Source organism: Bos javanicus, chromosome 3, assembly GCF_032452875.1.
Source record: "Bos javanicus breed banteng chromosome 3, ARS-OSU_banteng_1.0, whole genome shotgun sequence".
NCBI classification, from domain to species: Eukaryota; Metazoa; Chordata; class Mammalia; order Artiodactyla; family Bovidae; genus Bos; species Bos javanicus.
Window position 1 is genome coordinate 93,506,962 of NC_083870.1, and position 17,079 is coordinate 93,524,040.

The 17,079-nt window shown below is 39.5% G+C and overlaps 1 protein-coding gene across 2 annotated transcripts in view; it reads right to left on the reverse strand.

Moving 5' to 3' along the window:
• Positions 1 to 2,560: 2,560 nt before the first annotated feature.
• Positions 2,561 to 17,079, reverse strand: part of LOC133244577 (sterol carrier protein 2) — a 119,518-nt gene continuing 104,999 nt past the window's right edge. For both annotated transcript variants that reach the window (XM_061411939.1, XM_061411941.1), the window contains 3 exons: positions 13,563 to 13,692; positions 6,555 to 6,634; positions 2,561 to 4,221 (listed from right to left, as the gene is read on the reverse strand). In XM_061411939.1, coding sequence (XP_061267923.1) covers positions 4,126 to 4,221; positions 6,555 to 6,634; positions 13,563 to 13,692 — 306 coding nt within the window. In that variant the 3' untranslated portion in view covers positions 2,561 to 4,125. The remainder of the gene's footprint in view (positions 4,222 to 6,554; positions 6,635 to 13,562; positions 13,693 to 17,079) is intronic.

Consider the following 17,079-nt stretch of genomic DNA (forward strand, 5'->3'; position numbering starts at 1 on the left):
CTTGAGTAGCTCTGCAGCTGCAGTGTTGGTTGGCAACAAGAATACACATATCTTCTGCATATCCTCCTGAAAAAATATAGCACAAAAACAAGAATCGTTGCCTTGTTGTCAGCACTGGTGGACTCGTCAACTGGACTGCATACCATGGTGACTCACTAATCCTAACAATTGAGCCTCAATGTCTTCTGTTATTTCATCAAGTCGTCTAGTTACAGTGCTAGCCCAAAGAGGAACACATGCCACCTTTAGAACTGCAGTCTCTCATAAAAGTTCACGACAAATGTCCATAGCAGCAGGCAGGATCAACTCTTCACCAATAGTAAAGAGCTTCTTAGTTTTACCAATGCAGTTAGGCACTAAAAATGATGCTCTCAGGGCAGACACATTTGATGAAGTGGTGGCCTTCAATAATTGCTTCAGTTCTTCATGTTCACATTTTTTTTCTTTTGAAAAACTCCAAAGTTTTGTGTTTTAATGCAGGGTGCTTGGTCTTTATGTGGTGAAGCAGTTTTAATATTTCATGGCTTCACTGGATAGCCCACCAACAAAGTGGGCTTGGAGAAAGTGAATCACCTCTGCAATGAACCCATCATTTAAGTAGGACTCTTGGTATTTTCTTTTAAATGCAGCTTCCTTTTTGTTAACAATCTTAAGAGTCTTCTGCTGTCTCATCATTGAGTTTTTCCCTGTTTTCAAAGAAGCTCTCCAGCAAGGTTTGTTATTCATTTTGACTAGTGTTAAGCATGTGGACTTAAAACTGTGACTGAGACAAGTAAGCAGTGCAGGAAAGAGCACGGATGGAAGCGGTGAATAAAATAATGGGCAGGGCTACACGTGGACTAAAATAAGCGTTGGATTCTGACTGAAAGCCTGCCACTAGATGCAGCTTGTCACTTGCCACTCACTGATAGGACTTTGATATGAGTCTGCAAGCAATTGATTTTGGTCTCTGTGCAGTCAAACTAACAATAATCTGTATTTGCAGCCACTTACAAGGGCTAACCTCATCAGACCACTTCAGATCATTAGGCATTCAGTTCAGTTCAGTTCAGTCGCTCAGTCGTGTCCGACTCTTTGCGACCCCATGAATCGCAGCATGCCTAAAGAGCTTGCAGTCAAGGTCCCTTGCGTGCACAGTTCACAATAGGGTTTACGTTCCTATGAGAATCTAATGTTCCTGCTGATTTGACAGGAGGAGCAGCTCAGGCAGTAATGTGAGCGATGCAGAGCAGCTGTAAATAAAGATGATGCTTTGCTCACTGGCTGCTCATCTCCTGTTGTGCGGCTCAGTTCCTAACAGGCCATGGCCTGGGGGGTTGGTGAACCCGACCTTACCGTAATAAACAAATGCCAATATAACTGGCTCCTGTTTATCTATTCAACTTCATCCTGGGCCTTTAGTTCCAGGTCATTGTATTCCGTTCACATTGGCCCTCTTGCAATTTCTAGAACAAGCCAGGCATCTTTCCTTTCCTGAATGATTCTTTGCATGGTTCATTCCTCAAACTGTAGATCTCAGCTTAAATATTACCTCCTCAGAGATGTCTCCCTCACTGTATCAAAAGAGGCCCCTTACTATGACCCTCCATCACAGCACCCTGACTATCCCTCATATGGCATATCAGTCTGTAACAATAATTCTTTGACTGACTGTCTCTCCCACTAGGCTGTAAGCACTATTAGGGGAGGAGCTCACTGCTATCTCCAGTGCCTAGCATTACCCTCAATATGGTACCCTACAGACAGTAGGCACTCAAGATATATGTTCAGTGAATCAACAGATGAGAAAAGACTCACATCATATCATACATCACAGAGACAAAAGGCAGGGAGAATAAAGGAACTCACACTTCAGTACAGGAACTAAGAATGACTAGGATGTACACCTAACACTGCTGCTGCTGCTAAGTCGCTTCAGTCGTGTCCGACTCTGTGCGACCCCACAGATGGCAGCCCGCCAGGCTCCCATCCCTGGGATTCCCCAGGCAAGAACACTGGAGTGGGTTGCCATTTCCTTCTCCAATGCATGAAAGTGAAAAGGGGAAAGTGAAGTCGCTCAGTCCTGTTCCAACTCTTCGTGACCCCATGGACTGCAGCCTACCAGGCTCTTCCATCCATGGGATTCTAACACTAATTTAGGTATTTTACATATGTTCTCTTTCTAGAGTCTCAATAATCATAGGAGGTCAATATTAATATCTCCACTTTCTAGATGAGGTAACTGAAGCTCAATCCTCTCAAGTAGCAAAACACGTAACAGCATCAGTTTTACCCCAGATTTGTCAACTTCTTTCTTCCAAACCATGATGCTTCCCTAGAAATTAAACTGCTGCTGTATTTTTATCATGAAGTACTTCTCTATTATACATATAAATTGTATTTACACACGAATCTATCCCTACCCCCAAGAACCTGTTGTTGTTGTTTTTATTTGTTTGTTTGTTTGTTTTTCCAGGTTTCTCCTAAAGGCTATAACAAATATCTCCTGATACCTGCAATAAGTGAAGGCAGAATGCAGCAGCAAATTCAAACTACAAATAAGTCACACATTTTGTTGGAATGATTTTCTTGAAGTCTTTATTTCTTCAGAGAGTAAAAAGCCACCATGATTAGGAAGTAAGTCTGTGTTCTGAATTCATTTTGGGGGACCTGAGGTCAACTTATACTGACTTAATTTACCACCTTTCCCTAGCCCCAAACACTGTTCTGCTGGTTGTAGAACATGCAAAGTTAAATGGTCTAGGGGGGTCGGATCCACAGTCCTGATTTCATTATTAGAGACTCCCAGCATTTAAACAAACAAATTAAACCACCTGGCTTTTTACCTCCAACCACCTTTGGGTGAAGTAACCATCTTAACAGAAGAAAGGTGGGGTCTGGATGTCTCCCAAAGGTTCTACTAAGAGACTCACAAGATTATCAGAGCAGAAGGAGCCTTAGAGACCCTTTTAACAGGTTACAATATGGGCTCAGATAGGCAGTTACTTATTTGCCTAAAAAAACAAGACTCCTAATTTCTAGTCAAGTGCTCTTTCCACCACAACACAGCACCTCCCTAATCAAGAACTAGTGACTGATTATGCCAAAGTACCAGTAGATAGCAGTCTAGGTAACACAGATTGTAAATCTCAAATTTTTCTCTTACTCTCTGTCATCTGGAAAACTTTGAACAAAAATAATATACACAATAAAAACAAAGGCAATGAGGAAGAACTATTTTAATTTTGATATTGAATATTCTTCCAAAAACATTATTTTACCCCACATTTTACTGAGTAATTAGAAATAACATTAGCATCAGAAAAACTAGGAAGATAAATGTGGTTAAACTAACATATGGAAAAAGGAAAATTATAATTAAGAATGCTACAAATTTAAATTAATACAAGATTATAATTTGAAAACTGTGCATCTCAAAGCAAACTCCATTCACTGAATTACTTTCAAAACAGCATTTTGTGACTCTTATACACTAATTTTTTTCAAGAACAAATCTCATTTTAAAATATTTTTATTTTAAAAAATAGGCCTGGGTTCAGTGATGGATTTTTACTCCCAAGCTTTGATCACATTTCTTTGATTTGGGAAGAAAATGCCACTTTGATGGCAAGAAATTCAAAATTTTAAAGTTTATTTTTTTAAAAACAAAAATCCCAGTACAGAATTTTAAAAATTATCACTGAGAAATATATTAAGGTCATTAAATGCACAACATTAATTACTGGTCAGCTAATAATGATATTCTGTTTCTTCATTCTCCCAAGGAAAACTTGAAATTTCGGCAGAATAATCTTCAAATATACATTATTAGCAAAATGAGAGCTTCTGTTTACATACTTTTTGTATTTTGCTATTTCTAACTTTATTCTAAAACTCAATTTTACCCCAAACCATGATTACCATATTAACTTTGTAATGCACAGTTGTTTGCAACTCAGCAAAGCAGTAGTAAACCATCAGGTTCTATTCACCCAGCACTTAGAAAAAACAGAATTGATCACACCCATTTAAAAACAAACCTCATGCTATTTCCCAATGTATAGTTTCAATCTAAGTTCTGACAATGAAATATATGGATATATATCTATATATCTCATCTTGATTTTCAAAGGAGGCAAAGGGAGTTCACAGCTTAGCTTTGCCAGGCTGAAGCTGGAGATTTTGTAACTTCATAGCCAGACCCATGTTGCCATTGATTTTCAATTTGCCTTGAAAGAAGGCCTGTGAGGAAAAAAAAAAGAACATTTATTATTTGCTTTTTTTGTTTTGAGATCGCTGATATTTCTAGATTATCCATAGGGTCGCAAAGAATTGGACATGACTGAAACGCCTTAGCACACATGCACTCAACCATCCAGCCCCAAGATGATTTATTTATCCAGGTCTCAAACTTTCTTCAGAATATGAAACTTGGCTTTCTGTAATAGAGTTTGCACCTGATTCGTCACAAGGATGAATTTGTAAAAGTCATGCTTTACACAGAGCAGTCAAAAGGGACATTTTTCCAAAGTCTGTTCTCTTAGAAACTGAGTCTGCCATTACCTGTTTTCCTCAAAGAAGGTACATTTTCCACATCTTAGGCAGAGTGGGTTCATACTAGACTGATTTTATTTAAAAACATTACACATTCAGTGGGTCTGCCAGCAGGGAGGAAAAGCACATGTGTAACACACTCAGAAACTTGGGATTCGATTACAGATGCATCTATGCAATGAAATATCAGCATTTTTCTCCCTTTTTTGTGTTCCCTACAGAAGGAGGCAGAGCAGCTTGCTGAGACTGAGGTGCCTGTGTGAATCTTTGGCTCAATAAAGAGACTCAAAACAGTCCCAAGTGCAGAGACACACTTGTTGCATTTAACAACTGCCTGGGAGGATTTTCCTGGTAGTCCAGTGGTTAAAAACCTGTCTTCCAGTGCAGGGGACATGAGTTTGAACTCTGGTCCAGGTAGATTCCACATGCTGCAGGGCAAATTTAAGTCTGTGCACCACAACTACTAAAGCCTGCGCACTCTAGAGAAGAAATGACCATTAGCACATTAATGCAAAGGTCTCCCACATTTATCTTTAATTCCTCTGGGTGCTAACAGGTGTTCAGGAAAAGCAAGCTGACACTCTCCAAACGGGTGGTAAACAGATAAACTGAGAGAACAAAGGCAGCTGAGTGTGAAGCCTGGCCACGCTACCAAGGAAGTGTATGGAGTGCACGGTGGCTGAGCTGCAGTGGGTGGGAAGGGGGACGTGCCAGCTCTGAAGAATCTCATGGACAGAGGAGCCCAGCAGGCTACAGTCCACAGGGTCACAAAGGCTCGGACACGACTGACGCAACTTAGCACGCGTGCACACCAGGCAGCATGTTAAGTTCTAAAGACACAAGGATGAACAAGATGTGTTTTGTTTCCTTGAGACAAACACAATCTAAATCTAATGGGGAAGAGACAGGCACATTATGACTACCATAATGAAACAAGTGCTAGGCTAGTAGCCCAGCAAGTGGCCCCAAAGAGGGACTGACTATAGCTCCCCAACAATGTGGTAGGAGGTCTTCAAACATATCATCTAAATTCCTTTTGTTTGTTATATTAATATTTATTTATTTGGCTGTGTCGGGTCTCACTTGCAGCATAAGGGACCCTGAGTTGCAGAATGTGAACTCTTAGTTGTAGCAGGTGGCATCTAGCTCCCCATCCAGGGATCGAACACAAGCCCCATGAATTGGGAGTGCAGAGTCTTAACCACTGGACCACCAGGGAAGTCCCTAAATTCATTTTGAAAGACAAGAAGTTTGTCAAGGAAGTCACAGTTCAGACAAAAAAAAAAAAAAAGCACCGGCAAAGATACGAAAGTAGAAGGTCTTGCCTCTGTGACCACCGGCCCCTCCTTCTATCTGAATGACTCCTATTCTCCACCTGTACACTGCTGACTCCTGATCACCCCCAGGACAAAGCCAAGTGTTGTTTCCTCTGTGAAGCCTTCTCTGACAGCCCAGGAAGACGTGGCTTCTCTTCTTCCACCCTCCTCAACCACAAGCCAGACAGGGCACCATGGCTATTTGGTGCACTTACTCTTCTACAAACCTGTCTTGTACCAAATTGTGGATGCCCTGAACAAGTGAGCTATTTCTTATTCATCTGAACATTTCTAGCACACAAGGCAGTGGCTGGCACACGGTTATATCCACAACTGTTTGTCATTCATTAAGTGGACATTTGGGGAACACTGAGTTTTGTGGGTTTGACCGCTTTAGATTTTATGGGATGAGGCTGAGACAGGTGATGAAATCAAATGGGCTAAAACCCACCTATGTGTGTGTTTGTGCTTAGTCGCTCAGTCATGTCCAACTCTTTGCAACCCCATGAACTGTAGCCGGCCAGGCTCCTTTGTCCATGGGGATTCTCTAGGCAAGAATATTGGAGTGCCCTCCCCCAGGGCATCTTCCCAGCCCAGGGATCAAACCCAGGTCTCCTGTATTGCAGGCAGATTCTTTACTAACTGAGCCATCAGGAAAAAACCAAAACACACCTAATACAAGAATATAAGCACCATTATACGTACCGTCTGAGGATTCATTTTACCAGTCATCAAAGCCAATAAGTCCGAGTCGGCCATTGTAATTGTGCAGTCGGCCTTCTTATCTAAAACAGACATGCAGAAAGAAGGAGAAAAGGGGAGTGTTCAGTTTCATGTGTACATTTTAGTCAAAAGTCATTGACTGCAACAGAATCATACTCAGTGTTAGTGTGGGCACATGGGCACTCCCATACACTCTACAGCAGCCTGGTAAAATGTGGCATAAATCACAAGCAATCTTGATATTCGACAAGAGGGAATACATTAAATAATCATGGTATATTCATACAGTGGGGTACAATGCAGCCATTAGATGATGAGGATCTACATTTCACTGACCTGAAAAGATATTCATATTATACTGTTCATGATACTGTTACACAAGCCAGTTACAAAACGAACTGTAAGCATGAACCCATGTTTTGCTTAAAAACAGATATTCAATTATATATGTATAGGAAAAACATCTGTAAACTTGAAGACCAATATAATAATAATAGCTACTGGGGCACACAGACTCTAAGGTGACCCCTGCGATCGTTGCCTTCTGGTTTTCATTCATGCCTTCGTATAATCCCCTACCCTCGAGTATGGTCAGGACCTGTGACTTGCTTCTAGCCTGCAGAAAGTGAGAAAGGTGACGGTCTGTCATTCTTGTGTTGTATTACATTATATAAGACTCTCTCTTGCTGGCCAAGTTTGCCTCACTCTCCTGCTGGCCTTGAATAAGCTAGCTCCTATACTGTGAACTACATACCGCACAGGCAAAGAGCTACATGGCAGGGTACTGGCCTTTAGAAGCTGCGGGTAGACTCTGGACTATAACCAGTAAAAAAAAAAAACAAACCCTAAAGCTATCATTCTTACAGTTGCAAGGAAGTAACTTCTGCAGCAACATGATTGAGCTTGGATATAAACCCCTTCTCCAGCCAAGTCTCCAGATGACAACCCAGCCCTGGACAACACCCTGACTGCAGCCTGTAAGACCTTATGCAGAAGACCCAGCTAAGCTGTCCTCAGCCAACATACCCATGGAAGCTGTGAGGTAATAAATGAGTGTTTTGTTTTAAACCACTAAGTTTGTGGTCATTTGTTGTGCGGTAACAGAAGAGGCATACCTAGCGCTATCCGAACTTAACAAAATTTTTCTGCAAAGGATCAGACATTACATACTCTAGGCTTTGTGAGCCATTAGCTCTCTACTGCAGTGACTCAACCCTGCACCTACAGCACAAGAGCAGCCACAGATAATACATAAACAAATGCAGGCAGCTGTATTCCAACAAAACTGTTTTCAAAACAGTAGCAGACCAAGAGGGAGAAGATATTTGTAACTCATATATCGAACAAAGAACTTGTAGCCAGAAAATATAAAAAAACTATCACTCAATTAGAAAAGGGTGGATAGACCAATACAAAAATGGGCAAACAGGCACATACAAAAGATCTCCCAATGGCCAGAGACGCACATGAAACACCGCTCGGTTCCACTGGTCATCAGGAAAATGCAAACTGAAAGTATAGATGAGACACTGCAACATACCTACTACAATGAAGAGCTTCAAAAACACCCAGTGCTGGTACGGATGAACAGCTAAAGGTCAATATAATGCTAGAGGGACTGTAAGATGTTACAGTCACTTTAGAAAACAGCCTGGAAGTTTCTTAGAAAGCTACAAACACATATGGCATATGACCTAGTAATCCCACTCTTAAGTGTTCAGTGTTTACTCAAGAGAAATGAAAACACAAATCCACACAAAGACCTGTATGTGAATGTTCACAGAGGCTTTATTCAAACTGCCAAAATCTGGAAAAAAGACAAATATACATCAGCCAGTGAGTGGATAAACTACTCAGCAACAAACAGGAACACACTACGGACAGTCCGTGAAAGATGTGGGCTCAAAGGCTGCAGGCTATTATGATTCCATGTGCAGTTTATGACATGCTGGAAAAAGTGAAACCACAGGGACAGAAATCAGATCAGTGGTTTCCAGGACCCGAGCATGAGAGAAGGGGATTGACTACCAAAGGAGACGAGGACATTTTTTGGAAATATTCTGTATCTTGATTTTTGGTAGTGGCTACACAACTGTAGGCATTTGTCTAAATTCATAGAATTGTAATCTAAAAATGGTAGATTTTATTGTACATAAATTATACCTTAAAGAATTTGACTTAAAAAAAAAAAGACTAAACTAAATTACCAAAGTACTGTCAAAAATGTGGAACAAATAAAACTCTCATATAATATTGAAGAGTAATACAGAAGAGAATTAAAACAGTATGTCCACAAGGAAACTTGGCTATATGGTAGCTCATGAGTTAATATTTCTATTCCTGGTTATATGCCAAATGGAGATAAGTACATATGTCCACTAAAAGACACACATGAGAATGTCTGTAATGGCTGTATTCATTAACACCCCAAAATGGAAACATGTAAAGATATATCAACCATGAACTGAATAAATAAATTCTGATGGAGTCACACAGTAAACATGAACTGACGCTACATGCAATAATATAATGGATCTTACAATGATGAAAGAAGCCACACCTCAAACAGTAAATATTGTATGGCTCCATCTGTATGAATTTCCAAAATAAATAAAATTCAACTTACGGTGATAGAACTTGGAATAGTGGTTCCTTTGGGGAATGATTAGAGATGGGAGGTGATATGTGGGAGGTTTCTAGAGTGCTGGCAACTTTCTACCTCTTGAGCTGGGAGATGTATTCATTTGTTAACATTTATTTGCCTATACACTCAGATTTATGCCTTTCTTTATGGGCTAGACCTCAAAAAAATTTTACACAAAACAAAAAATGAGGTGGCGGGATGAATTTGCCCCACAGGCCATCATTTGTCAACTCTTGATATAGATGGTAAAATTATAGGAAAGTAATTTTTTCATTTTATTTCTCTATCTTTTCCAAATTTTTTACACTTGATTATGTATTACTTATATAAAAACAAAGTTTTTAAAATAATAATTTTAATACTATAATCAAAATATAATGGCAAAAATGCCATATCACAAAGACTCTAAATTCTTCTTGCAAAAGCAGCCATGTCTACTCTGGACAAATGAGAAGTTTCAAGTGTAAAAGGAAAAATTCACCAAGAAATTAAAATTTTCAGCAGTCAGTGTTTTAGGTAATCAGTATAATAACAGTACTCTAATAGCACTACAACTGATAACAGTAATAATATCAAATTATGGCCCAACAGTTAGCTAATCTTTGCCTTAATTAAAAAAAAAAAAAAAAACATAGCAGTTGCTATGGTCTGAATGTCTGTATCCTCCCAAAACTCGTATGTTGAAATCCTAATGCTTGATGCTATAGTATTAATATGGAGGGCCTCCAAGGGTCATGATGGTAGAGCCCTTATGAATGGATTTATGCCTTATCAAGAGGCTTCAGAGAGACCCTGAGCCCTTCCATGATGTGAGCCCACAGTAAGAAAGCACTGGCTATGAACCAGGAAGAAGGGCCTCACTAAATGTGACCATAGCAATGTCCTGATCTTGGACTTCCAGTCACCAGAACTATGACAGAAATTCCTGTTGTTTATGAGCCGCCCAGGCTGTGGTATGTTCAATACAGCAACTCAAACGGACTAGGATGGGAATAAACTATTAAAGCATATGATGCCCATATTATTAACTAAAACAATGTTGGAAATTAAAAATTTTTGTATGTCTTAGAATGCAGGGGTAACCCTTAAAAGGACTGTGATTTAACAGCCATTTCATCTTTGGCTGTAACAAAATTTTCTCATTACATGAGAAAAAGTCTAAAGTTTTAAAAATTAAGGTATTTATGGGGGAGAGGGGTGGGATGGATTGAGAGATTGGGATTAACATATACACATTACTATGTATAAAATAGATAACTAATGAGAATCTACTGTAGCACAGAGACCTCTACTCTGTGCCCTGTGGTGACCTAAATGTCTGGAAATTGAAAAAAGAAGGGATGTATGTATACATTATAGGGCTTCCCTGGTGGCTCAGATGGTAAAGAATCTGCCTGCAATGTGGGACACCCGAGTTCAATTCCTGGGTTGGGAAGATCCCCTGGAGAAGGGAATGGCAATCCACTCCAGTATTCCTGCCTGGAGAATTCCATGGACAGAAGAGTCTGATAGACTATATAGTCCATGGGGTCACAGAGTCAGATACAACTGAGCAACTAACACTAACATGTTTACATAAGGCTGATTCACTTTGCTACATAGCAGCAACTGATATGGTAGTATAAAATGAGCACACTCCAATAATAAAAAATAACAACAATAGCCTTAATATCAGGTAGAGTAATTCTCCCCACTTTATTTTTTGTAATGATTTTTAAGCTAACGGCACCCCACTCCAGTACTCTTGTCTGGAAAATCCCATGGACGGAGGAGCCTGGTAGGCTGCAGTCCATGGGGTCGCTAAGAGTCAGACACGACTGAGCGACTTCACTTTCACTTTTCACTTTCATGCACTGGAGAAGGAAATGGCAACCCACTCCAGTGTTCTTGCCTGGAGAATCCCAGGAATGGGGGAGGCTGGTGGGCTGCCGTCTATGGGGTCGCACAGAGTCGGACACGACTGAAGCGACTTAGCAGCAGCAGCATGACTAAGAAAAGTCTTGCTGGAATTTTGGTAGAAATTGTATTTAGTACATAGATGAATTTGAGAAGTGACACCTTTATTCAACTGAGTCTTCCAATCTAAGAATATGCTATTTCCCTCCATTCAGTTAGGTTTTCTTTGATTTCCTTTGTTAATGTTTTATAATTTTCAGCATATAGATTCTGTACATGTTTTTTAAGTGTAAATCTAAGTATTTAATTTTTTGTAGAAAACTAATAATATTAATACTATTGTGTTTTAAAAAACACTAAGGTATTTACAATTTAGAAAATCCAATTCTCTTGTAGATAGATAACATCAAAGAGCAGGGAGAAAAAAAAGTTAGCAAACTGAGATAGCTGGACTTGATTTATAGCTGGATTAGATCTTAATATTCCAAGAAAGGACTCCTAGTGACTTTAGGAAATAAAGTGCTGCTGCTGCTGTTACTATACCAGCACTTACTGAGCTCTCTCTATGCTGAGAGCTTCACATACCTGGACTTTATTTGATCTTAATAACCCTATGAGTATTGACAGAACTCTTCCTCCTTCACAGTCCAGGTACCATCAATTGCACCCCAAACACTCCTGGTGACCTGGTGACTCCACCTAACACTTCTCTCACTGCCAACACTCAAGCTATCCTTTTTGCTTACTTAGATGGTGGTATCATCCATTCTCCTAATTGCGCTCTCTGCCTCTGATTTCTTCCTTTCTAATTCATCAGGTCTAATACAGCAGCTTCATCCTCTAAAACACAGCTCTGACTTTCATTTTTTTCAAAAAAGCTAGTGTCCCTAGATCACCTCTCTCAATTGCACCAGGTTCTCTCCAAAGAGAGAAACATAACATACAATATAGCTACCATTTACTGAATGCTTACTAAGCATCACTCATTCGTTCTGCTGTTCATTTTTATTATCTATTTTATTGAAGGCCTACCAGGTATCAGATATTGTTCTAGGCACTGTGAATGCAGCAGTGAACCTAAGAGGCAAAAGCTCTGCCTTCACGTAGCTTACAACTCAAGGGGGGGATGGACAATAAGCAAATAAATAAGATACAGTATATCAGATGGAGGAAAGTACTATAAATAAAAGTAAGGCAGAAAAGGACAATAGGGAATGATAATGAGGTATGATTTAGAAGTGTGGCTGGGGAAACGCTCACTGAGAAGGTGACATTTGGGCAAAAATCCAAAGCAAATGCAAGGACCAGTCATGAGGATATCTGAAGGATGATGATCCCAGGCAGTAGAAAGTTCCTGAACTGGGAATACCTTACACTCAAGCCACAGCAAGGAAGCCACTGTGACTGGAGCAAAGTGAGGAAGATGTAGTAAGAAAGAGACTAGGGCCAATTACATGGTATGTACAGCATAGACTGGAACAACACTGTAAGTCAATGATACTTCAATTAAAAAAAGAAGGGCCAAGCATGACTTCAAGGATTTTAGACGGAGGAACTGGTTAAACAAAGGGGAAATTTATCAAAATGGAATATCAGTGGATACTTAGTAAGTATCCAAGTAAAATCTGTTAGTTAAGCAGCTGGATATACACCTTGGAGTTCAATGCCTGAGTTCACACCAAGAGATCTGGGAGTCATCAGTGTAGAGACGGTTTGAAAAGCATGAGATTAGATGAGAGCCCCAGGCAGTGAATGTAGATAGAACTGAGCCTTAGAGCACACCAACATTTATACACTGAGAGATAAGGAAAAAACAGGGAGAGGCCAAGAGGGAACACCCAGTAGGTAGGAAGAAAGCCTAGAAGAGTAATATTATAAAAACTGGGAACTAACCACTGAAGTTAGCAATACGGTGGTTACTTGTGACCTTGACAAGAACAGTTTTGGAATAATGATGAGCTGACAAAGACTGACTGAAGTAGGTTCAAGAAACACCGAGATGACAGGAAGTGGAGATAGTGAGTATAGACAGGTCTTTTGAGGACATGTAGCCATACACTGACCCATGTGCTTCACAGGTTAATTAGCAGACAATTCTCTTAATCCCCACACAAATCCTGTGAAATAGGAACCATTTATTATTTCCATTTACAAATTAAAAAAAAAAAAAAAGCTCGGAGTGAAATAATTTAAGGCCAGAATCTGTGAGTGGCAGGACCAGGACTCTAAACCCAAGCTGTCTAATGCCAAAGCCTAATGCTAGCAACAGTGATGGAGCCTCTCAATCTTTGGGAGAAAACCTAGGACCTATTCCTAGTCCCAAAGATTCCCCAGTCCTTGACAAGGTTCTCTAACTCTAAAGCCAGCCCTTTGGGGGACACCAAAGCAGGCCCCCATTTTCCTTTGTGAACTTGTCAGTGCTTAATCAATGAAGTCATCACTGCACTCACCTGAGTTAGGGAGCACTGATCCTTTGCCATTCTTCACGTCCACCACCCAGGTGGCTTCTTTACCCCCAGGGCCATCCTTCACCTTAAAGGCAAAAATACCACCGATTTTCTTCACAAACTGCTCTCCTTCCTGGAAAGAAAAATAACACAGAGTTATATTAAGTTCATTCCTCTGGTTTTGCCCCCAAATTAAATGTTTAAGCAGATATATGACATGAGCTGCTGGGCAGCAGGCAGTCCCCAGGCTCCCTTAGGATCTTTTACCCAGAAAATCCAAAAGGTAACCAGGCAGCAACTCCCTCATCTGCCAGATCTTCTGATGAAAATGTCTTTCTGGGATACAACCGGTAGAAGGGTGGGGGAATTGGGGAGTGAGTGGCACAGCAGCACTTTCTATTGAAATAGGCTTCATTTGTCTCAATAATTTCTGGAAGATTCACTCTGGCCTCTCAAAACATAGGAACCCTATCCCCTCTTTTTTTCTAGCAGGTAAATTCCTTCACATATATGTTTGGTGTTCCACAATCAGAATTTAAAGATAAGTGGTTTAACTCATTTTCTGGATTACTATAAAGAATTATATAATATCCCATCCACCACCTACTTTTGGATCTTGGGGAATGAGGCTGAAAAAATAACCTCAGATCCGTATCTCTGTAGGGTGGTTTCCTTTCTCCTCCCCTCTTCCCTTCATTCCCACTCTGTTTCCCCTTTTCTTACTGAAATACTGACTGACTGAAACCGTGACTGTCCCCAAACTTTGTTTCAGGCTTTACAGAGTTAGAAGGGTAAATGATAACACACTATGATCTCTATGATGAAGCAGAGCACAGAGGACGCCCTAAGTTGGCTGTCAGGGTGAATAACTCACACACCTCCCCCTGAAAAAGCACATAGACACAATAACTTCATTGCAATTAAATATATCATACTGCAGAAAAATAGAAAATACTGATAAAGAAAAAGAAAATAGAAATCATTCACAATTTCATCACCACTCAAGAAAATAACATGTTGATATAAATCCCCTCTATCTTTTTTTCTCTGCATATATACTTTTTAAATGGGATCACAGTGTATACTATAGTGTTTTGTAATCCACCTTTCAGTTTAATATATCTATCCTTACTACTGTGTCATTAAGAATTCTTCTACATAATTTTAAATGACTATACATAGTCTTTAATTGTAGAAATTCACTATACTTTATTCTCTGTTGCTTGATGGGCTTCCCTGGTGGCTAGCTGGTTAAGAATCTACCTGCAATGCAGGAGACCCTGGTTCGATTCCTGGGTTGGGAAGATCCCTTGGAGAACGGATAGGCTACACTCCAGTACTCATGGGCTTCCCTGGTGGCTCAGCTGGTAAAGAAACCACCTGCAATGTGGGAGACCTGGGTTTGATCCAGGACATGGCAACCCACTCTAGTGTTCTTGCCTGGAGAATACCCATGGGAGAGGAGCCTGGCGGGCTACAGTCCATGGGGTCGCAGAGAAACGGGCATGACTGAGCGACTCAGCACAGCACAGCTGTTGCTTGATATTTAGGTTAGTCCTAAGTTCTGGCTATTAAAACAACGCTGTAAATAACATTCTTGTATCTAAGTATTTTTATATAAACTCATTTATATAAAGTTAAACTCCAAGAATTCAACTTTGCTAATTAATAACAATAAATTTGAAACAGCGTAAGTTTGAATTCTTGCTCTGTCATGTACTTATGTAACCCTGAGCGAGTTAATAAACCTCTCTCATTCTGTCTTCTTTTCTGTGAAACAGAGTTAATAATAGCAGCTATCCTCATAAAGTTGTACAATACTTAAATACCCACAAAACACAGAGTAACTGCTTAATAAATGTTAGTATTTTTTCCCATTATTTCACTCTATGATCTGTCTGCTATTTCTGTGCCAGTATTATAGCTTTATAAATCTACTTTACTCTTTAATATAGTAAATTTCCACGTGTGTGTGTTAGTCACTCAGTCGTGTCCAGTTCTTTGCAACCCAATGGACTGCAGCCCACCAGGCTCCTCTGTCCCTGGGATTCTCCAGGCAAGAATACTAGAGTGGGTTGCCATTTCCTTCTCCTGGGGATCTTCCTGACCCAAGGATAGAACCTGGGTCTCCTGCACTGCAGGAGGATTCCTTATTATCTGAGCTATTATAGGGAATCCAAACATTTCCATAATCTTCCAAATATTCTTCACTAATCTTGGATTTGTTTGAACCTTTTTTTTCTTCTAGATGTACATGATAATCATTTATTTAGTTTTTTGCCCCAAAATGCTGTTGGATTTAAACAGGGTTACATAAAATACATGGATCTGTTTGATAGAGAATAATTACCTTATAATATTAAGTCCTCCCATTCACGAATATGTTCTATCTTCAAGTTTTCCTTGATGTCCCTTGGCAATATTCTGTCATTTCCCCCCATATAAGCTTTTGTACATTTCTTGCTAAGTTTATTATTAGTTATTTTATATTGCTCTTGTTAGTAATATGTTTTTCATTATATTTTTACTGAATTACTGAAAATACATAGAAAATATATTGATCTTTTTATATTTATTTTAGAATTGACTACCTTTTGAGTCTTCTTACAATTTCTAATAGCTTTTACTTCCCACGTTTTTTTTTTTTTTTAGCCTTACATCCTGCAATAATTTATATCCAAGATTCTTTCTTTTGGTTAGAAGAACACAGTATTTGTTCTTCTAACAAAGATTTCAGTGTTTACTACGCTCAGGCACTGTGCTAACTACCTGAAACACTCAAATAATCATTACTAGATACTCACCTCTGTTTCTATGTAGGCAGAGATACTGACCTAAGTTCTTATTGTGCCTTGCTTTTTATAACAAATTCACTGAGATATAATTCATATACCATAAAATGTATCCTGTTAAAGTAGTTTAGTGGTATTTTAGTATATTCAAAGTTGTGCAACCAACACCAGTATCTAACTTTAAAACATTTTCATCGCCCCCTAAAGAAGCCAACACCCATTAGCAGTCACCCTCTACCTCACCATTCTCTCTTTCCACCAACCCCTACCAACCACTTATCTACCTTCTGTTTACAGAATTATACAATATATGATCTTTTGTGACTGGCTTCTTTCACTTATCATAATGCTTTTAAGGTTCATTCACGCGGCAGCATGTCTCAGAAATTAATTCCTTTTCATGACCAAGTAACATTCCATTGTATGCAGGCAGCACATTTTGTTTAGCCATTCATCAATTGGCAGCTGTTTCCCCTTTTTAACTATTATCAGTAATACTGCTATGGACATTTGTGTCCAGGTTTTCACATGGACATTGATAGGCTCTAATTCCTCTTAGGTTTACATTTAGAAGTTAAAATTTATGTTATTTTAGGGTGATGTGTAACTTTTTGAGGAACTATCAAACTGTTTTCTAAAGTGGCTGTACCATGTTACATCCTACCAGCAACAAAGGAAGGTTCCAATTTCTGCACATCCTTATCAGCACTTCTGTCTTTTTTATTTTA